Source organism: Taeniopygia guttata, chromosome 20 (assembly GCF_048771995.1).
Source record: "Taeniopygia guttata chromosome 20, bTaeGut7.mat, whole genome shotgun sequence".
Classification (NCBI taxonomy): Eukaryota; Metazoa; Chordata; class Aves; order Passeriformes; family Estrildidae; genus Taeniopygia; species Taeniopygia guttata.
In genome coordinates, this window is record NC_133045.1 from 3,897,946 (window position 1) to 3,924,431 (window position 26,486).

General features: G+C 43.1%; 1 protein-coding gene across 1 annotated transcript in view; it reads left to right on the forward strand.

Annotated features, from left to right (window-relative positions):
- The first annotated feature begins 1,327 nt into the window (after positions 1 to 1,327).
- Positions 1,328 to 26,486, forward strand: part of PTPRT (protein tyrosine phosphatase receptor type T) — a 530,400-nt gene continuing 505,241 nt past the window's right edge. Inside the window, exon 1 of the mRNA XM_072917006.1 lies at positions 1,328 to 1,346. Coding sequence (XP_072773107.1) covers positions 1,343 to 1,346 — 4 coding nt within the window. The 5' untranslated portion in view covers positions 1,328 to 1,342. The remainder of the gene's footprint in view (positions 1,347 to 26,486) is intronic.

Here is a 26,486-nt window from a genome sequence, read left to right on the forward strand (position 1 = left end):
GTGCAGGCAGGGGCTGTGTTTTCTCAGGGTCTGTTACTGCAATACTGCATCTGTTTCCTTTCTGTTGATAGTAGCTTCAGAAAACCTGGCCACTTTCCAGAGCAGTACCTTTTTTTCATCACTGTCAGCTTCTGTCAGTTCATCTCTCCGTCATAAAATTTTTAAAACAAAGTCTACTGTCTGTTGTCTAATATTCCTTCCATTAGCCATGCCCTGCACTTTCATTGCAGGCATCTGACATTAACTTTTGGCACAGATAGTGTTTCACAAATCTAAAATACCTTGCTGACACTACCTGACCCTCTGAGCACGCTTAGGAAATTGCCATAACTATCTCTATTTTATAGAAAAGCTTGAAAGGAGCCTCAGACAGAAGTGATACCTCAATTTTCGTTCAGGGATGGTAATTTAGGTGTCTTGTTAGTTGTGCTCTCAGCACTTCAGCCTGAATTTCACTGCTGTTAAATAATCAACTTTAACAGGATATGTGTGTGGTTTATTCTCCTGGAAACAAGGCATTGTGAGCAGGATGCCCTAAAAGGATGTGCACACAATAGAAATTTTAGCCCCTTTAAAAACTGAAGTTTCTGTCTTGAACAATAGACAAGGACTGAAGGAGCCTTGCAGATCTTCTGCAGGAATTTCAATGTGCTTACAACTTCTTTATTATCTAGCCTTCATATCTTTTTTTTCCCTTCCCTGTCCTTCATCTGTGCTGTTTTCCTGCAGTAATTTCACGACCTTCAGTTGAGGTATGATGTGTCCCAGCTAGTGGAGGTCTTGTTCCTTGGTATTGACTGTGCTGCATTATTGGAAACCTGTGGTTCAGTTTATAACCCATCATATTGTCCCTGGCTCTCTCCAGAGGAATAGTGCTTCTGATTAATTTTATTAGTGGGTTTATTTCAGTTCAAAATGAGGCGTGGGTTTCCAAGTGACAGAAAATAGTCCTTTTCTTAGAGTATAACAATGTAGTTCAGAGAGGTATTATCCAGAGAAAATGAGAAGATTTTAAAGGTTTCTTTAAAGGAAGAAAATTTCAGGCTTGATTAAAAACAGAACTAAAGGGGGAAAGAAAGGTTCAGCAGTAATTTCAAAACAGGAGCTGCAAAGATTTCTTCCATGGGTGGCTGCTGTAGTCTATTACCCTCACAGCAACACAGTACTGAACACTGGGTGGCAAAAATTTCATTAGATTGGGAACTAGTGCACAAAATTTAGAAATTTCCAGATAAAAGAGAGGAGCTAAACCTTAATACAAGAAGAAAAGGGAGGAACCATGAATTGTGTGTCAGTCTCTGGATCCAAGGGCACCAAATGAGGTGGATTTCATGACCTTCTCATGAGTAAGATTATTTATCTTAATTTCTTCCCCTTGCCTTGCAGATATCTGATGCAATTGATAGACAATGACCAGTTCTGGAATTCTCTCTTGTTCTCTCAAGACAGGCAGCATTCTTTCTCCACTGAGGACCACATTCTTCACAAAACATTTCCTCCTTTTTATTCCAGCTTTCTACCTTTACAGCTGAGCTCCTTTCTCACCTGTGAATCATCTGCCTTGCCTCTTGATACCAAAAGTGAATACTACATTTTCTTAAATTCAATGATCTTCTCTCCCAGCCCATCTCTTTTCAAAGCATTCATCAAGAAAATTATGGAGTCTCAAGAGAATGAAGCCTTCTTGTTCAACTCTTTCTTCCCATTTAAAGCAGTGAAGGTAGGGAACAGAAATTAATGTAACTTTTGTCTCTGCCTTGACTTGAGAGCTCTTAAAACAGAGCATTTCCTTTTATCAAAAGCTCTCTCCAAGGTGGTGCTCACTTATTCAGAGCCTGTGTGCAGTCATCTTCCTCCATGCTTCATTATTCACACAGGGGAGGTCTGTTGTGGAGGATTCTGGCTGAAATTCCACCTGTCTTCTGGTTTAAACTGGGGGTTAATGGTTTGATGCCACTGTAGAACAAGCCCCTGTGGGGCAGGGAGTGCTCTGGGAGGACTGGGAGGACTGGGAGCTCAGCCCATGGTTGTTGACGTTACTCACCAGTTCACACTGGGGCTTTCCAGTTAAGTTTTTCAGTGTTAGGAAGTCCAGCATTGCTTGAGTCTAATGTCCTTTATTGTGCCAACAGCAGTGACTTACTTTTCCTGGCTGACATTTATATACTTTTGTACATGAATGATTGCACTGCCTAGTTCATGGTTATGCACTTGTTGCTACAAGTTTAACTTCATTTTTATGAGTTATTTAGAAGGGCAGAGTTAATTACAATTGTGTTTTACCCAGTTTGCATAGAGGGTACGTACAATTCATATGAAATATTTCAGATATCTGTGATTTTTTTTTTTCTGAAATGGCAAAAGCTGAACTATTGCAGAACATTAAAACCAAACAAGTAACCCCTTTCCCCCGGAGCTCTAATTTAGAATAAGCTTCCAGCCCAGCACTTAAAAATCAAATAAAGATTTGTAGTGACAGTATTTTGTACTTCCAGGTGTCTTTATATTCCTGGTATGCCCATTTCCCCTGTATAAGATATTCCAATTTTCATCCTTTACGTAAAAGCAATTTCATTTTACGTCACTTGTTGTCGCACAGAGTAAATCTACAGAGGTAGGTGGTTTTTAGCAAATTTATTTATCCTGTAAGTCTTCTCAACAGATCATTGGTGAGCCAACATATCAAGACACTCCTTGAAAAGCAGAAGGAGTAATTGAGAAAAGGAAAGGAAGATAAATAGGTTTAGAGTTGGTCATGGTTTTAAAAGGTTTGAAAGCATTGGAAGGAAGAAGGAAAGGGTGATGGATTTCCTGAGCTGGCACAAAGGTAGGCTTTGCTCCACCTTACCCCACTACCCATGGAAAGAAATAATGCAAATCTTCAGTGATGAAAAATTACTTTGAATCAGTCCCAAATAAGGAGAAGTCTGACCTCATAATGAGACATTCTGTGTTCTCATTTCTTTTGGTTTTAATTTTTTTAGGATCCAGAATGCAAACCTTCTTAGCACAGGCTAATAGAGAGAAATTCCACTTGTGAACTCCAGTTGAATTGGGAGTCATTGGGAGTGGCCCAATTATTTTCCTTGAAAAGAGGGCTGAAATAAGGACGTCAGCATGACCCTCATAGTATTGCACACTAACTAGTTACACCAACATTTGGGATTTGAATTAATAGACCCCAGGCTCCTTAATCCCATGGCAACAATCAGCCTTAAGTATCTTATAACCTGTCATTACAGATATAGGAAAAAGAAAATGTACTTCAAGAATGGAAGATGTTAGGTATGAAGTAAGGTTTTCATTTTAACAATATTCTTAATCCTTTTTCCTTTAGCTATTTCTAATGACAAGTCAGGTTTGTATACTTTCAGGTGGTAAAAAAAAAAAAAAAAAAAAAAAAAAAAGAGAGAAATATTTAGGAGAAAAGAGCCTTAGTAGAGATAAGGGAGCTGATGTTACTGCTGCTGCTATTGTTCCTGTTGAAATCTAATTCTAACGCCTGAGGGGGAAAAAAGGAAAAAAAACCTGAGACACTCACACCAGGAGCAAGAAGAGATTAGCAAAGCAAAGATGCATCCTCTGTCTTTTGTGGGACAGATTGTCCCTGGCTGTTATACTTGTAGAGAAGCAGAGAGAGTCTGTGATCTGATCAGCTTCTCCAGCACTCACTGTGGGAACTGAAACTTTGCTTTTAGCTTCATTTCCAGTAGCAAACACAGCCAGCCTGCAAAGAGATAGTGAAGTCTTGCCTGGCTGACCCTGTCTTTTTTGTTCTAATAGAAGAAGAAAATAGAGGAGGCAAATAGAAAATCTAAGTAGATCTGTGAGGAGTAGAAAGTACTGAAGCCTTGTTTTCTACAGATGTGTGTCCAGTGGCTGACTAGATTTCCTGCCTGAGAAGATTTCAGTGGAAATTCTTGCCCCCTTCTCTTGGGGCTCTGAGCAACCTGGTCTAGTGGGAAGTTTCCCTACCCATGGCAAGGGGGTGGAATGAGATTTAAGGTCCCTTCCAACCCAAACCATTCTGTGATCTACAGCTACCACCATTTCTAGGGGCATTAATGTGTTTGTGCTTCTTGTCCCTCTCCCAGCTGCCCATCCTCCGCACACTCGTGAAGATCCAGTTACCTTTGAGTTTTCCACTGTCAGCTCTGCTCAAGGCAGAGCTGCAGGCTGAGGAGCTGTGTGTGAGGTGAAGGGATGAGAAAGACAGCAGGATCACATGAGCCTTGTTTCCATAGTAAATGAGGCTGAGAAGGTGGAGGAAGAAAGAGGAGCCATATGGCAAGTGGTGATGGCAGGAACCAGAGCTCTCTTCTGAGGGTGGCTTCAGGGTTTAGTCATGTATTGGAGCCAGAGATATAATTTCTCTCAGCCAGCCAAGACGCTTTAGAGGATCACATGGAGTTGCAAGAGCATCAGGGATCCAGGAAATGATAAGATTTGTTGTTATGGTAAACACTGTTCTTCTTCTTCATGTCCTTTTAGCCAATGTCACAATAGTTGGTCACGTTCCCTTTTAGTTTATTTATTTGTTTATTAATTTTATTTGACAAAATACCCAAATTCTGATGGCTCACATTGTTTTTCAGGCCACTTTTCCCTTTCTACTAGGCCAGGTTTCTTCCACCCAGCCTGGCAGGAGCCTCTGTTAGGTGCTCAGCCATGCAGTGCCTCCCCAAACCCCACCTCATCTCTTGGAGCTGGCAGTTTTCATCTGATCTGTAATTCCTGACTCTTCTACATCCAACTCCAGCATCAGCTCAGACCATGGGGCACGTGGAGCTGGTGCCAATTAGTAGGATAAGACTAAAGGGCAGGAACTGATGCAAATTCTACCTAAGCAATGAGGAAATACTCTAACTAAGTATGAGGAGAAACTTCCTTGCTGTGAGCAAAGAAGAGATTTTCCAGAGGGGATGTGGAGTCTCCCTTGATGCCTTGGGTTTTAGCTTTGGTATTTTTCAGATTCTCTGCTGCCTGGTATGTAACTCTGAAACTTCCTGTTAGGTGTTAGTAGGTTCTCTTCACAGGGTAGTTGCACAAAACAATCCCTTCCCAGCTGGAGAATCAAGGACAACCTTTACCCAAAAAGCACAAACAATGCAAAGAGAAGGGGGCTGAGACTTCATGACCTGGAGCTGCAATTGGACAATTGAACCCAATATGTAGATGAACCAAAACTGATAAAAGTGTAAAAACTCGTGACCAGGATCGAGATGCAACCTGGGTGCAGCCCTGGCCAGGCTCTGGTGCTGCCCAAGGTGAATCCTTTTAAGGCCTTTCAAAAAATACCTATTTTGTAGCTCTGTCTAGTCTCTTTTCCAGATCAACCTCTCAAGGCATCACCCTCACTGGAGATCTTCCACACCCATCTGGACCCAGTCCTGTGCCATGTGCTCTGAGCAGGAAGTTTGGCCTTAGTGACCCACTGAGGTCCCCTCCAAGCCAAACCATTCTGGGATTCTGCAATACTGGGGTGGAAGAATTAAATGGCAGAAGTCCTACATCTTCCCCATGTGCTTGGAAAGCCATCAGCTTGGGAGATGTATATTGTAAAAGTGACCCAACGCCTGGGAAGAATGAGCTCTGAACTCCAATGATTTCAGCGGGCTAATTAATTACTTTATTATACTATATTATACTATAACTATATTACACTATATTACACTAACAAGAACTGTTTCACTAACTAGAGAACTCATGAGTCTCCTGAGAGTCCCGACACAGCTGTGGATCCAATTGGTCAATGAATCTAAACAACCATCACCAGAATCCAATCAATCAATCACCTTGGGTAAACAATCTCCATACCACATTCCACATGGGCACAACACAGGCACAGATAAGATTTGTTTTCTCTTCTTCTCTCTGTGCTTCTCCAGGAAAAAACCCTGAGAGAGAAAATTATGTCTCTCTCTTCAGAGAATGTGAATGCCACAGGTGTGCTCTTGGTAGGACAGGCAATGTCCCCAGCGGTGGTGACAATGCCACTGCGGGTCCTTCAAAGCAGCTGCACGTGATCCTCACGCCAGGACTTGTGCCACAGCCTCTGGATGGCTGATTGAATGCAACTTGTTTGCCTCTGCGTGTCTCCTTCCCTCGTGCTCTGAATGATTCACTGTCAGAGGAGGATGAAAGAACCCAGAGCACAAAGGCACCTTTATCTGCATCCCTGCTCTCCGCGGAGCGCGGCTCTGGAGGGACCGAGCTCCGCGCTCCATCCTTGAAGATGCTGCTGTGGGGAGCTGCTGGAAATTAGAGGCACTTTTGCACCTTGTGCCAGGTCAAATCCAAGCTGTCCTTGTCCCTTGAGCTGTGCTCAGCCCCTGGGCTGCAGGGCAGAGAGGGAGGGCGAGGCTGTCCTTTGCCAAAGTGGCAAAGAGTGAATTAACACAGCAGGTGACGTTTCGTTGCTTTTAAGTAATTGTCAAACATAATGGCAGTTACCTGCCTGTTTTCTTGAGGGATTTGTACTGAACAAGGGAAGAGCTGCTAACAGGATCCCAGGGTTGAGGAGAGATTTGAGAGGAAGGATCAGAAGAATTAAATATGTGACATGCAGCGAGGAAAGATGATAATGAATGGGTATATGTGCCTGTGCTGCTCAGTGCCAGCCACTTGAATGAATTTATTTAGGGAACAGAAGCAAAATAGCTGAATTGCCGTGGTTCTCCATCCAGAAACATCCTTTTTTTTTCCCTCAAAAATGTCAGTTAGCTTAAGGAAAACCTTCTTTCCAGTCTCATGGGGCTGAATTGTTCCCATAGGCACACTTTTGGGATGATCCAATAGCCATTCAAATCATTGCAAGCCCTTTCTTGGATCAAGATTTTAAATCCAGCTGTTTGAGGAAGAAGGGGTGTGATAGAACTCTGTATATTTTGGAGACTGTAAATGCTGAGGTGAGAGGAAGGGGTTATTTCATGTAGCACAAAGAGATCTATTTAAGCACAGAGTTGCACTAAAATAGGAATTTTTATATGAGCCATAAGAGTGTCAGATGGCTCAGATAATAATAATATCACATAAAATAAAGTAATTGTATTGTATAAAGGTTGTCAGTTTATTTGCAACACATCTAGTCATAAAGCTGATCATTTTCTGTTAAATTAAAGTTGCACAACTTGCCTCTGAGCAAGAAATAAAGGCCTGGTGCTCTTTATTCCATTTTTGTAATTTGGCTTGCTCTGTTTATTGGATTTTTTAAGCCATTAAGTGAAAGACAGAGGGCCAGACGTCGACTCACTCACATGCAGTCCATTTCAAGTGAAAAAGTGAAGTCAGCCTTGGAATATTGCTTTTAAAAAAAGCACTTGGATGATGGGAGAGTGTCTCTAGGAAGGCAAAATGAGCATCAGGACTCGGCAGGGTTAAACCAGTCAGGACAGGGCAGCAGGAGAATGTTGCATTGAGTGCACTCAGGGGCATGGGCTAGAACCTAATGGGGCTCTTACCTTGCCTGGAAACCACTTGTGGCAGAAAAACTCTCTGTTGCAGAAAAGCACAGGGTAGGAAAAATTAGGATGGGAGCTCAGATTTTTATGAAGAGTGCCAAAGTGGTTCCAATTCTGTATTCTCAGCAGCAAGTCTTGTACATCTTCCATCACAGGACATCAGATTGGTGGCCTGCATTAAGTGGCACAGCAAATAGCACTCATATTTTATTTACTCTCTGGAATGGGACATATATAATTGTCAAAACTCATCATAAAACCCCTTTTTTTGGTCCTTGATAAATGAGTTTAAAACTCCAACCCTTCAGATCAGTGAGTAAGGAAGATGAAGTAGTAAAGCAGAGAAGATACCTATTGCCAAATGGATTAGGAGTTTGAGAACTCCCTCTATATAGGCTATAAGTCCCAAATCAGATTTGATAAATCAAGTGATATTAGAAGAGATCTTCAGGGCTCAGTAGACTTAAATATTGCAAGGAACTATTACTGTCATATCCATCTCAACACACAACAGTGCTGTATATTAAATGGCAATGGATCAGCCTCCCTCTGCCTCTTACATATTCCAAAGACAATAGATCAGTAACTTAATTAAATAAAATAAAAAAGCAGTTCAAGTGGAGCTGCATGAAGAACGATTTCTGGCTGTTAATTTATTTGCACATTATTTCTGTGCAGCAAAATGTGCTTCCCCTCCATGGGGGCAGTACAGCCCCAGCTGGATATACCAGAGACATGGCTCAGATCTCTCAGACTTGAATGTGATTTTCAATTTTTTATTAAACTTATTCCAGCTAGCAATGAAAGCAGGGTTAGAGAGTGGTCTCCACCTCTCACACGTTTGGACAGCACAGTCAGGGAATCTACACTAGATCTTTTATCCCTTCTGCTCCAGAACCGCATTCCCGTTCTGTCCAGAGTCATTGAGCAGGGAGTCCAACTCCTTTTGCTGCTGGAGATTCACTTCAGGTCCAGGTCAGTTCAACAGTGGCACAGATGCTGTGTAAAGAGCCCTTGGGTGTGTGACATGCTGTGCTAAAAGGACAAACCACGGGAACATGACTTGGTTAAGATGCCAAGGTGCTGCTCCAGCACACTCAGGGTTTCCAACACACAGCCCCAGTTTAGCACGCCCTGGGTAAGACTGGAGCAATAGGGAAGGCACCTTTGTTCTCACCTCTGATTCAGCCTGGGGTGAACAAAGGGTGCCTCGAAGGGATCCACCTGTGGCAGGACACCCCCCCCCAGCACAGCAGAGCTCACCTGCTCTGCCCATCAGGTGTGCACCTCAGGACATTGACCCCTCACCTGACCTGATGAGATAACCCAGGCCAGCTCACTAGCCTCACTTGTAAATCCTCTCTGGCTAGTGAGTTATTTCTCTCTCTGGTGCCAGGGGTGGAATTCCCAATAAACAGCTGGCCCTGGGAACAAGACGTGGGGAGATAAGCTGGAGTTCCTGACTGAGAGACACTACTTTTGCAAACTATAAAAGCTACACAAACTTTCACAAAGGCAGAAGCCTCCTACACACACCCAGGAAATGTGTAGGACTTCTCCTGTGGAGTTTGGGCACAAATTCTGTGGATACTTTCATGGGAACTGAGTGAAAGAATTCAGTGCGTACTCCATCAATTTGGTGGTAAATTACATCGAATCTTAATCTGTACTATTTCTTCACTAGCTGTAATATAGGTATCATTACCATGCACTGTATTTTATCTACTAGTAGTTATTTTTGTTTTATCCTTTGTAGTGGGTAATCTGTTAAATTTGTGTCAATCCAATAAATAATTCATTTTGCAATAGACCTAATCAGCCATTATTAAGAACTTGTGAATGAGAACAATCTGGGGCACAGGCTGCTTCAAACAGAGCTGCTGCCAGAAATCTGAGTCAAGTCTTGCCCAAGCTCTCATCTCCATTTTTAACACCACATCCATGTCTCTGCACGCCTCCTGCCCTCAGCTCCCATGTGCCCTCATTCCTGGGGAGCTCCTGGAGAGTCTGGGAATGTCATTCAGATGCTGGGGATGGCAGGAGCCAGCACAGAGACAGAGCTGGGGCTGAGCACCTGCCATGTGCCAGGGCTTCCTCTTCCACTTGTGTAAGAGGCCGTCTGAAGACCCTCACTCATTTGTCTGCTGATTGCCACGAGAAGGAAAAACCCCCACTGCAGTTCTGGCTTGGAGAAGGCAACAGTGCAGGTGAGGCTGCTGTACTGTTACGTTGGCTGTTCCCAACGAGGCCTGGCAAGGACTTGGCAAGGACTTGGCGAAGACCCAGCGTGGACCCAGCACAGGGCGGCTGCTGCAATTCCTGCTTCACTCTCCACCTTTAAGCTGAATGAACTGTTGGGGTGACTCTGGTGGCCTCTCACTGAAGACCCCTCATCTGCCTCCTTAACACCGTGACAGACAGAGATCAAGAACCCTCTCCCCAAGGACTGAGACTGAGACCCCAACCACAGAGAGTGGGGGGGAGAATGACATGACCTGTTCTTCTCCAGTAACTTCAATGGACTTATTCTTCATTGTGTTTGTCCTGCCTGGATGGTTTTCAGTAGATTCAGCTGTTCCCCCCACAGCAATTTCAATAGACTCTTATTGTTCTGCATGTTCCCCCCTTTTCCCTCTGTGGGCTATAACTGGACCCCTGGGTTGGGCAGGACTTTGGAGACTCTCCCCAACACAACAAGAGGGATCCCCATCGTCCGAACCAGTGAGGATCTCGCCTATGTTGGCAGCTATTCCATCCCCCTTCTCTCTCTCTCTCTCTCTCTCTCTCTCTCTCTCTCCTCTATCCTTTTTATTTCTTTTCTGACCCCACTATTGCATTTATTGTTTTGGCCTCTAATAAAGGTGCATTTGTTGTGATTAAACTGATAGTCCCCTGCTGTTTGTCTTTTGCACTTTGGGATCGGCTAATGAACCATCACGACACCTTGCTATAAGCGGATTGTGACAACTTGCACGACGTTGATGTTCCTTCCAAGCCACCAGGCTTCTTCCAGAAAATTTTAAATCAAATCCAAAAGTTTCTAGAGCAAGTAAAGGGAAATGGGTAATTTTGAGGACATTCACGAGGTTTGTAGAGTGGTTACTCGGAGCAGTTCCCTGCAGGTGTCCATATTTCTTGGAAGGCAGTTTGGTGCTCTAAATTTCAGCTTGGGTGCCCATAGTGCGCTGAAGTTGTGGCTGTTCACACCATTCAATTGTCTGTGTCTTCACAGCCAGTTCACTTTTTGCTTTAACTGGGGTCTGACAGCTCCAGTCCTGCTAACTCCTGTACAGATATCAAAATAACAGTACTTATCCCTGATAAACTGAGGATTATTTCACATCCACTTTTTTTCCTTCCAGCCTCCCTGGAGTGTAAAAGTGGCTGCCAGGGAGTTAGCTCAAAAAAAGAGAGGCAAAAGCACTTTCATTGACTTAGTCTATAACCTACCTTAAAAGGCTGCGTTGAATTCCACAGACAGAATATTTCTCCCTGGTAATTATGGTCATTTTTCACTATTATCACAACCAGGATCCATTTAATAGAAGATATTCTCTTTAGTAATTCCTTTTTATGCTATTTGCCAGTGCATATGCATTGCCAACATCTATTTTTGCATGTCCAGGTTATAGAATGACAAGCAGAGGTTGGCCAGGTGCAAAATAGGTGTGTGTGCAAAAAGGTGAATTACTCAGATTTGGAAAGGAACCCTCTATAAAATCATCTAAGACAGGGAGATGGTGGTGAGCTGTCCAATATAATTGAGCAGTAGAGCTGGAAGGGCTTGTCAGAGGACTTGGATGAGGCTCCAAAGGAAGGGAATTCTGTCCAATTGGACAGGCACCCTTGGCTCTAAAATCAAGCCTGGATGTGTACAAATGTGTAGATTTGATGAGCCTATTTAAAGGGAAACTAATTAGAAGTATAGGCAATCCACCTTTCTTAAATGGAATTATTGTAGTCTCTGATCCATAAATCTGACATTTATACACATTTATACGCTATTGCTTAATGAATACCTGATTAAGGAATACAGCTGCCAAGTGAATAAATTTGTTGTTAATCAAATGATACCATAAAGACAGATCATCAGACCTATTAGAATATATTCATTTGGCAGATAAATCTGCTTGCTGCAGCCTGTGAGTGCAATGTGTAATGCAAATCAAATTGTTCTTTAGAGCTAAACCTTCATGTTTGCCAGAATAAAAGAGACTTTGCACAAAGCAGATGAGATGAAATCCTATATTTTTATAGGGGGTGTGAAAGCCCTTGGCATTATGTCTTGTATTGAAAGTAAATTTCACCCTAATTGAACACTAAAGACTGAGGAATGCTTAAGTCTGTGCACTGAAGATTTTACTGTGGTATATAATTGCCTCTCTCTTTTGTTGCTGTATCTAATTCAGCAGTATAAATTACCAGCTTAATTTTTGTTTTATTGTGTGATGTACTTATACTATTATTTTGTACTACCAAGAATTAGCAACTGGCATTTGCCTTTATAGATCCTTTCATCCAGGGAAAATCTAATAACAACATTGGTCTAAATATTACATTAAAGGGATGAAGCATGTTGGAGATGAAAAGATAGCCTGAGGTAACTGTGAAATGGCCACAGTATTTACAGGGATCTGTCAAAACACTGTCGTGACTCTCAGCAGCTTTGCAATGGTGGTACATATTTGAATGCAGATTTGAAGTGCTGTTTGCAGGACAGGATTTCATGCTGAAGCCTGAAATGTGTATTTATGCTTCAGCTATGAAAGGAGGGCAGACATGGGGCCTCTGTCTGTGCTGAGAACTGTCCACCCTTCTCCATCAGGCACCCATTCTGTCAGAGTCAGCTCGAGGAGCTCAGGCTGTGAATTCCCACATGAAGAACCTGCTGATGCCTTTCCTCCATCCCCTTGCCAAGTCTGGGCAATATTTTGAAGGGAAACGCTGCATCTGTGCACAGCTGAAGTGTTCAGGGCAGGTTTATAGCCAGCACAACCCTTTTGACCCTGATCATGTACAACACATGCAAAACTCCTAAGTGCCTTGCATAAAGCATTAAACCAGGCCTTTGCTCCATTTTTCCATCTCCAGCCAAGTTTTAACGCCCCAGTTACTTCTCCTCTTCAGCCTACTTTTCACCTGAGGAGTATTTGCTGGTGATAGTAAATATAATAGTTCATGTTCTGTTGAAATGATTCCTCCTAGGTTATTAGTATATCTGAAGGAATAAAGGATGTGAGCAAAAAGTTCGAGAAGAAGGTGAAAACTTTTGAGATTTTCTGATTTGGGACTACTTGGTCCAGACTGTAGATGGGAAGAACAGGTAATTTCCCCATATTGTTTTTCTTGCTCTGGCTGTGGAGAACTTGCTGGGAAAGTGGAAAAGGCTTGGAGAGGAGAAGGAGGAGGCTGGGCTGCAATTTCCTCCCAGGCCACTACTAAAGGATCTGGACTGAGGCAAGGCAGAGGCAAGAGAAGACAGTGCATCCAGGCAAAGGCTGTCCTCACCCTGGAGATAACTCCAGAGCAAAGCAAAGGAAAGCACCACGGCTGCCCCTTGTTTGCTGGTCTGCTCCTGGCACAGAACACTTTCCCACTCTATCTACTGTGCAAGATTGAATGTCAAAATCTAATCTAGTGCCTTATTAATTGCATTTATCATGTACTTTGACCGTCTCACATGAAACTTACCCATTAATTTGTCTCTGATGGCTTGGCTTGCTCTTAAGAAACCTTTGGAGCTCCTTCAGAAAATGTTTTCCAAGCCAGATATTCTGAATAATTCCTCCTTAAAACCCAATTAAATCTCCTCAGGCTGCGCCAAGCATTGCCAATGTAAGTGTATGGAAAACAGCTCAATCTGCTTGTTTGTGCTGGGAACATTCCCCGGAGCATGGACTGGCCAGTGGGCCAACACAACCAGTCAGGAATGCAGAGCTTGAGCCAAATAATCCAAAAAATGCAACAAAGAATATTACGACTCAAGTGGATTGGAGATTTGTCTTTTATTTGCATTGCTATTCTTGCATACAGATGTGTGCAGATGTGTGCACACTGCAGTGCCTGAAGCTGCTCCTGGTGGGGAATGGGGTGCCCAGAGAGGATGTGGATGCTCTATCCCTGGCAGTGTCCAAGGCCAGGTTGGACACTGTGGCTTGGAGCACGCTGGGACAGTGGAAGATATCCCTGCCCATGGCAGGGGGTGGGATGGGATGAGATTTAAGGTTCCTTCCAACTCAAACCATTCCATGATTCCATAATTCTATGATTTCTTATTCTACTCCCAAGCAAACTCCATGTCCATAACTAAGCAGCTTTCCAGTGTGATTAATGGGCCAGATGAAGGCCTCATATATTCCCTTTCTTCCTAACATACAGTCTATTATTCTTTCCTCTAGTATGAGTTCAGAAGGAGTCTTGATGTTTTTTCATTCTGGAATTTGTACAGAAGCTTTTCTTCACTGTGACAAGTTTCAAGTGAAGTTTCAACTGAGATTTTTGCACTCATCAGCATTTCTCAGGTTTGTCTTGAGTAACTGAAATGTTGCTGAGAACAACAAATATTGGTTTTGACAGAGTCCCGGAAGTTTTGCACACAGTGGAATCCATGCTTATGTCTCAGTTGTGTCAAAAGGTCATTTTAAATTTTTTTTTTAATGTGTTTTGAAGTTGGCAAAACCAACTGAGCAGAGAAACTCAGCAGAAAGAAATTTGGGAATTTATATTGAGAAGCAACAAATGTGTATAACCCTAGAAAAAAACAAGGATTCCCCTGAAAGTCGTGAGATACAATGGGATAAGGGGACAAGTGTGATTTTTTTTCCTTTTCTATTTTGCAGGTTGCATATCAGGAGGGAGAAATTGGCAAAAATATCTATACAATTCAGAACAGACAGAAGAGGAAAGATGAAGCAGTGATGTTAAGCATGCTGTCTGAAGAATCAGGTCGTGCATATGCTTAGGGAATGCGCAGCTCTGTGATCCCACATCACTCCCATCCATCTCCCTTCCTGTTTGTTCCCTTCCTTTGTGTCATACAGAGCTAAATGGCAGGAAATATGTGAAAAGGTCTGTCTGCCTTGCATTTATACAGCAATGCAAAGGGTTTCAATAGTGACAAGTTTCTGAATAGTGCTGCAATAGAAACTCAGCCCTCCTCCTCCCTGTCCCAGAGTCAATATGCACAGAGATGAGTGCTCCAGCTCTTCACCAAAGCACACACACTCTGAGAGGTTTGATACTCCAATTTTCAGTTTCATTTCAATGCTTGTCAGAGGTTTCTTTGTGCTGAGCAGGCCAGACCAGGAGCTGGGCAGGGATTTGTAACAGGGATTTGTAACAGATCAGCAGGTCCAGGCCAGGCAGAGCTGGTGCCCTGCTTCATTTAAGCCAAGCTCCTCGTCCCCATCCATCCCACCCCAAGGTCACAGCCAGTCTTGTCCCTTGCTGTCTCCCATGGAGAAGAAAGATGTGTGGAAAGGCCTCAGAAACTGCACCAGCAGCAAGCTGGAGTGGATGATTGAATCCACAGTGATGGTAATCGTACATTTAGCCAAGTGACTGGAATTAATGCGCCATCTGAACAGCTCTGTGAGGTCTGCCTTGATGTTCCTCATTTCAAATGAATCTCTCCAGACCTGAAGGCTGTTTGGAAACAGCTGATGGTGCCCATAATGAGGATTCCAATCTTCAAGTCTCAAAACTGAAATTAGACATATGTCCTGACATGTTGACATTAATTTGAGCTGTTATAGCTATAATGGGTTTATTTGACTGGCATTTTTAATAGAATTTCAAGGGAGACAGGCTTTGCTTCATGAGTCAGGTTGGGGAAAGGCCATGAGCAGCCATAATTTCAAAGGTTAATTTGAAAATGCTTTTCTTAACAGGACTTTTCTGAATTGCAAGGTTACTTGAAAATGTGGTATCATAATAGCTGGTGCTATGGCTGGAAAAAACAGGCTGGGCAATTTCCAATGGGAATTTCCAGGTATCAGTTTTCAATCCCATCTTAACTCAAAGTAAAAGGCAATAATGAGTAAATGCAATAGACTAAAAATTATAGATTCTATTTCCTGTATACAATATTGAGGTACACACCACAAAGCCAGCACCAAACTTCAGGTTTCTACTAAGAAAACTTGTAAGTGTTGACTGGAATGAACTGGCTGAGTGTGTTAACCCCACACAGTGGGGGTCAGTGCCTGGTTTATGTGATTTTTTTAAACCCATGAAGTAGTTGGATGTGGCTCTGAGCCTCCAGGAGGTGCCCATGGCAGGGGGTTGGATGTGGATGATCTCTAAGGTCACTTCCAACCCAACCCAGCGTGTGACTCTGTGGTGGTGACATGGTGACATGGTGACCCTTTTCCCCAACAGGCAGCAGGGCTGGTAGCTGAGTCAGGGATGATGATGAGGGGCTTTTGGAGGCCATGGAGGAGGGCAGAGGTGGGTGTACCCCCATGGATCAGCTGTCCTGTGGGCACCTCAGTCACACAGCTCCATCACAAACCACCTCTGCTTCCCTGGGGCAATCATTTCCAAACACCAGCTGCTTTTGGCAAAACTGCAAATGAGAGGCAAATTCAGGCATGAACATGGCTGAGTTCAAGCTCTGTGTTTGAATCAAGGTGAGATGGAGACATTTTCTGGACTGTGATGCTCTGGGGCTGGCAAATAAGTGGTCACTTGAGGCATAGTGTTTTAGTGATTTAATGTGCAGCACCAGGGGAGGAAAAGAAGTCCCATCAGGGAAAGAGAACCCTTGTCCTGACAGTTTCCTTTGAGCAGAACCATTCTGCCTCCTCCACAACCCCTTTCCCACTGCAGGGACCCCCACAGCGATGGTGAGCCCGCCTGCTGCCCCACACCCCACCGAATGTCCCACAGTGAGCCACAGCTGAGCCAAAACTATTTGGTTCATTAGATATCATTGAACTCTCACAGTCTTTCTAGGGCCATTCTGTGGAGGGGCTGTCTGCTACCATTAAAAGAAACTCAATTTAGGAGAATGCTGGTTTTGAAGGGTAAAATGTCACTGATGGCAGATTTTTTAACTCGATGCAATTTAGCACATATTCGATACTTTTATTTCCTTCTGCTGACTTTATACAGTGGAACAGGAGGCAATTTGCAGAGATTAAACAATATTCTGCTCACAAATTAAAATCAATAACTTATTTATAGGGCTGCTGATGCTCCCAGAACAAAACAGGCCTGCCAAGAGGCTGTGAAAGTCCTGAATCAAATGTCATGTATCTCCAGCCCATCTACACAGTTGGCTGTCTGTGACTGCAGATATAACACAACCCACCCAGTCATTCCATCACTTGATAATCACAGTACATAAATAAATAGTATTCCTGAACCAAGCAGTGCTGGTGGTTGCTTTCAGATCTATGCACTGCCTGGTTATTTCTCCCATATATCATTGATAAATTTAATATTATTCAGTGGGATTTTTCAGGAATCTATTTCTTTTCATGAAAGGGGTTGGCCAGATGCTACACTGGGTTTTAAATTTCTGTGGATGCTCAAAAGAGCAAATCACACTGTGATAAAGGGAGCATGACAGAAGATCGAAGCTCTATAATTATTTTATTCCTATTCCTTTCAGCAAACCACATTCATGTGACTTGACACTGAGTTAAGTCCCTAATTCATTTCTTTTGCACATCTTTCTGGTGACCATTCTTCCTTGGGGTGTTTTGGCTCAGAGTGATCTTTGTGGGGTCACTGGCTCCTCTGGGAGTCTTCACCACAAATCTGCTGGGGCTCTGGTCTCTGAAGGCAAATCATTACATCAGAATTGTTTGGAACAATTTTGTCTCTGAGCTGTGACAGGAACACCTTGGAAAGGGAACTGTGTTTTCAGAGAAGCTGTTTCAAATAAGAATCATATATTGAGGTGATGCTTTAGATGGGCTTGATGAGATTTTTATACTTGGGCCTGCAAAAGCTCATATTTCTTAAAGAAATCTATGCTTTTATTGTCCTGAAGAAGTGATAAATGCTTGAGCATGCAAGCTATTCTGGGATATAAAGGTCCAAGATTTTAGACTTTTCTCTCTCTTTCAGTCTGGAACCCCTGTAGCTAACACTTTCTGTGAGTTGTAGCTGAAGTTGATATAGATCAGGTTCTTGTGAATCAGGGCTTTGTTTTTATTCTCTTTATCTCTGAATATATGGGATCTTTAGGTTTACATGTCTGTTTGGAGACTGATAAAATAGAGTAATTTTCCCATTCTGTTTTCTTCAGAGCCTGCAGGTTTCTGCCCTTTCCTTTTCCTCCTGTCTTGGTGCACTGAGCAGCCCTGGCACCTGCTCCTTTAGCAGCAGCAGGGCAGGGATGCAGAAATCTCCCTATTCCTGCTGAGAAAATCAAGGAAAAAGGAATGGGAGGAGAGATGGAAGTAGATGCGACACAAATTGTCATTTTGCAAAATGACTTTTTACACGAGCACTGCTCTGAATGCACAGTGACACTGTACAGATGATTCTTGGCCTGTTAAATAACAGTTTTCCCCATATTTATTGCTCTTGAGCTGTGCCTGACAGCTTTATTACATGCAGCCTGGCACATTATGAAAAGAAAAGTAAATAGGTCTGTGCAATCATGGCTGCAGTATTCCTGTTTAAGGGGAAAACAACTCTTTGGTTTTACATGTTTGAAAAGAGGAGACAGCTCTCCCTCAGTGTTTTATGGCAGTTCCCCCTCTCGCCTCCCCCTTCTACCTTAAACAGTCTGGGTTTGTTTTGCTTGTATAATTAGGCAATAGCAGCTGATTGGCTTGGAATCCATGGCATTATATCATCCTGAGAGCTGCCTCAATTGATGGACAAGAGAGGCAACAGTCTGTTTATTTGCAAAGGCTCCAAACGGGCCTGCCTGTGCCATGCACACAGGAAAGTGCATTAGTGCAGCTTTTTTAGAATTCTTTGAGAGCAGATATACTGCTAAGGCACTTGAACTCTATTATGATGTCAAGCTTCTGCTATTTTCTATTATCCTTAGAAAGAAAGCAAAAGAAATTCCCTATATGACTTCCTAAAAGAGAATCTATCATTTGAGAATAATTGTGCCCACAGCCCTTAATGTGCTGTCGAACCTATACAAATTAAAGGAACCATTATCAAAGTCAGTGCAGTATTTATACACTCAACCATCTCTTTGCTAAATAATTGCAATAATGGTGCACAGCAGCAGTGCTGAAAATGTATTTTACTGACTTATTTCCTTCCTGCAAGAAAAGATACAGCTATCTTCTTCTATCAGCCAAGATTTGGATTTAATGACTTGCCCTCTTTCCTCCCAGCCTTCTCTGTCTGGTCAGTTAAGAGCTGCAACTCTTATTTCCCATCTATGCCACCCCATTTTTGCCCTCAATTGCTTGCCATTATCTCCTGCTGGGAACATTTTCTGCATAAAGTTGCTGGGTACAGCTGGCAGTGTGAGGCCCTCCAAGGATGGCCGTACGTGAGGATGCTAAAAAACCCACGGAGGAAATATCCCACAGAGCCAGGAGTTTTTTTCATTGATTTAATTGACACTTAGAGACTTCACTGGTTGCCTGTAAAGCCTTGCTTGCTAGTTCAACCATACCCTTTCTAGCAAAGTAGTTTAAAGTTTGTGCTTTATTCTAATTCACGTCCTGTGGAATTAGAGTTGAATAATTCTATGAGTGCTGATTCAGATCAGAAATTAGAAAGAAATTCGTCCCTGTGTGGGTGGGGAGGCCCTAGCACAGGGTGCCAAGAGAAGCTGTGGCTGTCCCTGGATCCCTGGAAATGTCCAAGGCCAGGCTGGACCTGGTCTAATGGACAGGGCTTGGAACTGGGTGATCTTTAAAGCCTCTTCCAACTCAAACCATTCTGTACTTCTATGACTCTGTGATATTTGCACAAGACATAAACTAATGTATAAAGCCAGGGACCTCAGATAATGGGAAAGCTGGACAGGACAGAACACACATCCAATCAATATGATTAATGCAATGTTCCCCATTTATTCCAGAGAAGATGGCAGTTTATATACACCTCTATATAGTTCACAGTTTACAAAGGCAATCTCATTGGCAGCTAACATTGTTTACCTTTGCCTTAAGGTGGTCAGGCTTTTCACACTGCAGCTCTACCCTAATTCACACTCGGTAGCTCATTACTTTGTAGTTACCTTAACATAATTTCTAACTGCACCACAACTAAATTCTTACTGCATCAAAGGCTCCTAGGCCCCACCAAGGCCGCTTATCAGGGCCTAGTCTGAGGGGCAGCTCAATTCTCACTCCAGACATAAATCATGCCCTCTCTCTCTCAGAAATTCTGTAACAAATGTACCCATGCATTTGTTCACAACAAGATTAATTTACCACCATACTATAAAAAACTTCCTTCTTTTTGAAGTGGAAAGCAAAATGGAGTTTTCTTGGTGCCTAAGAGCTACCACAAATGTTTCAGTGTCCCTGCAGCCTCATCTTCAGTCCCTCGGTGGTTTGGTGACAGGGCAGTGAGGGTGGCCTGAGCTCCTAGCAGCCCTGGTGGCTCAGGTCTCCTGGGGAGGATTCCCTGTGCCTGACAGAACTGAACTCCAGATGCTTCAGCCTCAGCTGAGCTGCTGGTGGGATGCATTCCCTAACCCCGAGTCCCTGTTTTAATGTATGATTTAGGAACTCATGGGAGCTTCTCACACTGGGTAAGATGGATGAAGGTCTTGAAAGGTTGGGTGTAAGGAGGGATCAGTGCTGGACAGAAGGGTCACAGGAACTTGTTTGCTTAAACATTTCTCCTGAAAAAAAAACAAGCTCTTCTCCCTTTCATCCTCCTTGCTCTTCTGTCTGTTGTGCAGCCACCCAGGAGCTGAAATGAGACAAAGAATGAAGTCCATATTTGAATGAAAATTTCTGTAGCCACTGAAGTGCCGCGGGTCACTGTGGTTCCCACCTTCAAAGGCTGTTCAGGTCTCTATTAAAAAGCAGTTTATTTGTCTCTCAGAAGATACTTTTAGCACCAAACGAGGCAGCAGAGCCATGCAGGCTGTGCTGGGAAAGGGGCTGCAGGGCTTTGCTGGCTGCTGTGTCTCAGGGCAGGGACAGAGCACTGATGGAGGGAGATGTGCAGGAAGATTAAATTTCCTCGGGAGAAGCTGTGCCTGGCCTGGCTGGGGCTCTCAGGCTCATTTTCATAAATACCAGATTTATTGGGACATTACAGTGAGTATTTTTCTCTTGCCTGAGATGGGGGGATGAACCAAAGAGCAGCACTTGGCTAAAGAGGTTCTTTCCACTCAGCTATGTAAAAGGTGCCCTGCCTTTTACACTTGTAAATATGACAGAGAAAATGGTGTCATCAGCTTGTAATAAAGTATTCCAGTCTCAGATTGCCATCTGTCAATGATATTTTAGCTCATTTTCTTTCAGGGAAGAAAGCAAGCTTGTTTTCTTTAATCTCCTGATAAAATTCCAGTTATTTACAGCATTGAATTTTCCTGAAAAAAACCAGATTATGCTGCAGCCAAGGGAATTATTTGACCAGATAGGTTTTTTTACTTTTGTTTCACTGCATTAGTTTATTTCAAAGGAGGAAAGAAAAGCTTAGCTGGTGCTTTGTGGAGGCTGCTAAAAGTTTTTTACTTGCCAGCTCTTCTGTCTCTGAAAAAAAAAAAAACAACTCAACAAACCCATGATACAGAATTATCAACCTCACACCCTTCAGAAGCCACAAAACCCAGACAACCCAGGACTGATTTTTTTTAAAAGTTAATTTTTACACCATATTTTCATGCTTTTATTTGCTCTCTGCTTTGAGCCTCAGCTCTTTGAAAATGCTCTATCATTTGGATGCCATAAGGATGGAAACTTTCTGAGGGAAAACAGAGCTTTGCTAACACCTCCAGGAGCAGAGACTCCAAATAAAGCCCTGAGCAGGTACCAGTAATGGTCCTAGCTTTGGGAGACATCCCAGGAAGAGAGTGGAGAAAGGAAAAGCAGTTATGGGGGAAAAGATGGATCCTGTTTTGCCTTCTGATGGTCAGGGATGTCTCAGCAAGCGATGAGTGGGGTGTGAGTAAAGAAAACAACATGGAGTGGGCACATTCCTGTCCACCATTTCCAAGCCCTTCTCAAGGAGGGTGATCCTCACCCCACACACACAACCTGCATTTAGCCAGCTGAGGCAGGAGCAGGAATTCAGCATTTTAATTAAACTCCAGGGATTCTGGTAAGATCAAATCCCATCTCCTGGAAGGAGGCAGGGAATGCACCTGGGGGCAGCCACGTGCAGCTACTGATGTGCAGATTTGAAAACTGGAAAACAGTTCCCATTGGAATTACTCTTTCCTAAATATTGCAAATTCCATTTACTAAAGCAGCTGGTGTTGGAAAGAACCTAAAGAACTGGCTCTAAAGCCCATTATTCTTTTCACTACCAGCTAATGAATTTTTCCTCTGCCCTTCTACATCAGTTTTCTTTTAGCAAGAGACTTTTTTTCATATTACTTTCAGCTATCTCTGGTGTTGGAGCTTTGATATCTCGTTAGTACAATCTGTAAATACGACTCTGCAGACATTGCTCAAGGGCAGACTTTGACCCTGAGCACTCCAGCAGCTCCTGCTTTAGAAAATACATCTACAAAGAGCTGCTCAAAGCTGAGGCTGGGAGCTGGGGCTGCAGCAAAGAGTTAAATGTGAGAAGTGAGAAGTGGAATGTGATGGTGGCCAAGTTTATCCCTGTCACACACAGTTGTTTTGGCATAAAAATACTCTATTATGTCAAAGTGTTGCCAACTCTTGCAGTTTTAATACGGTTCACACGTTATATTTGTTTGGGCTTTTTCCCTTAAAGTCCTGGTTCCTGGAGTTCTGCCAGCACCAGAAATTCAGCTTTTTTTCCCCCTAAAAGTAAGTTTCTACTTCATGGTTAAAAACAAAGCCTTGAAAAGATGATTTAAATTCATTTCAACTACTCAGAAAAGCAGAAGATAAATCACTGAACAGATAATATTTTTTCTGAAAGATAATACCTCATGTTTTTGTGAGGGCTGACTTGTGACTTTTAAATACTGGTGGTTGGCAGCACTGTTGCTATAATTTATGACTAAGTTTGATTTTTTTTTTTGTTTTTGTTGTTGTAATCAGTCATATCTATGTCTACATACTATATACATTCCAAAATAAATGCATGTAACTCCCATGTTTGTACTGCAGCAAGGGGTTTCTATTTGCCTGTGTAGAGAGCTATATAGTTCATGGAATAATTAACATTAGAAAAGATCAGTCCCATCCCAACTTTGGCCATCCAAGACCATCACATCCAAACTTTGGCCAAATTCTGTGGTGTTCACTGAGCCATGTTGTGAAGTGCCACATCTGCTTGTTGTTTGAACAATTCCAGGGACTGTGACTCCACCACTTCCCTGGGCAGCTTGTTCCAAATTTTCACCTCTTTTTCTGTGAAGAAATTGTTCCTAATATGCAGCTTGAGTCTCCCCTGACACAACTTGAGGCTGTTTTCTCTTGTCCTATCACTTGGGAGAAAAGACAGATCCCCCTTCTGTCTCCAACCTCCTTTCAGGTGATTATAGAGGGTGATAAGGACCCCCTGAGCCTCCTTGTCTCCAGGATAAACAACCCCAATTCCCTCAACTGCTTCTCATAGCTCTTATACTCCATAATATATTCAGATATATCCAGGTAGCCAGTCCAGATACAGCGTGAATTTCAGGCACAGAAAAAGCCAGCACAACAGAGGTACAGTTTTAATTTGAGAGGTGTCTGTAAGCATGTGGGAAAGATGGGAGACCCAGCAAACATCTTCCTGCTCCCCACATCAAGCTGATCTACTTCACACTTTCCAAGGGGGATTTTTTGACCCTCCTCATAGTAATTTAAGGATTTACCTCATTTGGAGTTGGGGATGTGCTCGTGCAGAAGGGATGCCACCTCTGGCACGACACCAAGGGCTGATGAGCACCTCTGGAAAAAGCAGGCAGAGCTCCTCAGTCCCACCATCTACCTCCAGGACTGGACATTTTTACACTTTTTTTAAAGAACTAACCTTGCAAAGTCAGGTTTTGTGCTGAAGGAGGTGCCTCCATCATAAAACCTAAATCTTGACATCCTCTGTTCCAGGCCAGCTTGGACAGGGCATGGAGCAACCCGGTCTAGTGGAAGGCTCCCTGCTCATGACAGGGAGTGGAATGAGATGAACTTTCAGATCCTTTCCCACCCAAACCAGTCTTGGATTCTAAGACTATAGGGTTGCAGCAGCATTAACTGCCCCAATCCCCAGCCAGCCATTCCAGAGAGATGGTGCTGCAGGGGTCTCTGGTTTGGGAAACCCTCCCTGCTCAGGCTCCACTCCCGGTGCCATCCTGGCTAAAAAGGCACCCGGACAAGAGTGCTGGTGGAAGAAAAATGGGATTCAGTCTTGGCTTTCCTTTTCTCAGCTTCTCATTTGTTCAGCCCCAGGAAATTCCATCCTTCCCATATAAAAACCCCAAACAGAACAAACCCACATGTATCGTAGACCTATTTATTTACTGATGCTATTTCAAAGCAGGACATTCTACAATAAAACACATTTCAGAAAATTGCATTCTGAGCAGGATGTTTAACACAGAAGCTCTTCCATGCTGAAAATACAGGATTTCCTGTGTGAGCGAATCTCTTGCTCAGTACAACACTTAGTGAGGGGTTTTATTTCAGCAAAGCCTTGGCATTGTAGCAAAAATCTACTCAGGAATCGATTCAGTGAGCAAAATCTATTTGTGAAGCACGAGAAAATGTATAGAAATAGTAACACCTTACCCCCAAATATGCTGAACAATCAGGGCAAAGCTTTACCTCGCTGAGAACTTTCTGCGCGTGGCCACAGGGAGAATAAAATGGTACAGAAAGTCCCCTGGGCCAGGATATTTCACCCTTCCCATCCCAGCAGTCCCATTCCAGGTGGGACCAGGCTGGGAAATGGCCTTGGAGTGTTTCTTACAGACTCACTCTGCAATTAGCCTCTTGTATTTTCTAATCACAGAGCTCTCAGTCACACCTTCCAGTTCCAGGGCCCCTTCCTGCAGCCCAACTCCAATATTTGCCTGGCTTTCAAATCTCCTGAGAGTCGCCCCTTTCCAGTGCTGCTGGCACATGATCCATCAGCTCTCCACGTGCTCCTCAAACAGGGAGCTGGTCCAGTGCTAATAAACATCCTGCAAGAGCCAGGAGAGGCCGTTTGAGTGCCTGCAGAAATAATATTGGAAATTTGATTTACAGTTTTCAGAGCCTCCTAAGGATTGCGTCTCAAAATTAAGAAGGGAAAACTTATTTTTAACATCTTGGAGGATGAATAGAAGGCAGTGAGTGCTTGCTTTTGCTGCTTAACTTACACCTTTGCTCCTCTCTGTCTAAACATAGTCTTGATACTTCATTATTTCAGCCTGGAAAATTCCTGAAGGTGGACTAGCTGGAAAAATCTGGGGTAACATTTAGTTTAAGCTTTCAAACTGAAAGGTATTTGCATTGATTTAATCCTACACAATTAACCCACTTTTCACTGATGCTCTTCCTTTGTTTTGGTAAAACTCCACAAATTTAACCTGTCTATATGTAAAATTTGGGGCCAATAAAGAATTGTTTCAATTAAGTAATTTCCTCATTTTCCCATTAGAGGCATGTGGTTTTTGTTTTATTTATTTTAGGATTTATTTTGATGTAAATATCTCCATTAAAAACATTATGTAATGTCAGTCCTGAAAGGTAAAAGAGAGACCCCCTTGGAGGAACCAGAGCTGCTTCCCTACACATCAAACACCCAGTTGGAAAATCAATGTACAGGCAGCATAACATAAATATTTGCACTTTAGTTGTTTTCTATGAGGGTTTTATTTTTAAGAAATGTAAAAATTTTAAGAGCCTTAAGGACTGTTGGTCTGCTGATGTCGGTTATTCTGTAAGAGCATAAAAACAGAGACTCAGGCTCTTTATTTGTCTGATAGGATCTCTAATACATATGTGAATACTGCAGGTAAGTAACTGTGTCGAGCTCCATTCGGAGAGAAATTCATTGCTGCAGCAATGGTTTTCTATCATATTGCTGTGATTTGATAATTTCAGTGCTGCTGGTCAGGGAGTCTGAGGCAAAAGCTCAGAGCATTATCAGCTAATAGCTCCTGAAGGCCTGCAGCTGATATTAAACTTGAACTTTTATGAAACCGGATTTTCTGCTACAAAGAGGCGAAAAGCACATTGAATCTGTGCTAAATGAGAAAACCTTTTTTTCCTCTTTGCATGGGGAGGACGTGATTCACTGCTCCCATGCTTGCCCTGCCAGACCTTGGGCTAGCAACAAGCAGTGTTTGGCCAGTCCAGGTTGCAGAGCTGGTGCTGCTGTGGCTGTGTGAAGTGAGGAGATGGGGACCTCTGTACTTGGCTTCTTCACTGCTGGATGCAACCAGAGAATCCCAGAGTTATTTGCATTGGGAAAAATCCTTAAAAGACCTTGTTCCACCCCTGCCATGGCAGGGACACCTTCCACTGTTCCATGTTGCTCCCAGCCCCATCCAACCTGGCCTTGGACACTTCCATGGATCCAGGGGCAGCCCCAGCTGCTCTTGGTGTTGGTGTCAGGGTGGCTGAATAGAAAAAGTTCTGGAAAAAATGTGGGCAGCTACAAGTGCTGTGGGGCAGAGTTAAAATTAGTAATGGTGTACGCACAATGGCTGAGGAGAAAATAAATTCTTGCAACACAGAGCCTTGATTCAAGGTTTGTGGATGTGAATGAGAGGCTTATCATCTCTTTCAGCAAGCTCAAGGGCAGAACTTGTAATAATAAACAATTTAATAAAGAAATCATAATTGGGCAAGCCTGAAGAAATAAAGGGTGCAAGCAAATAGTCAAGAAGTAAAAAGCTGATGGTTTATAAAAGCTGCACTGGCACATTCCTGCACTGAGCTTGGGCAGGGACACCTTCCACTGTCCCAGGTTGCTCCAAGCCCCATCCAGCCTGGTCTTGGGCACTGCCAGGGATCCAGGGGCAGC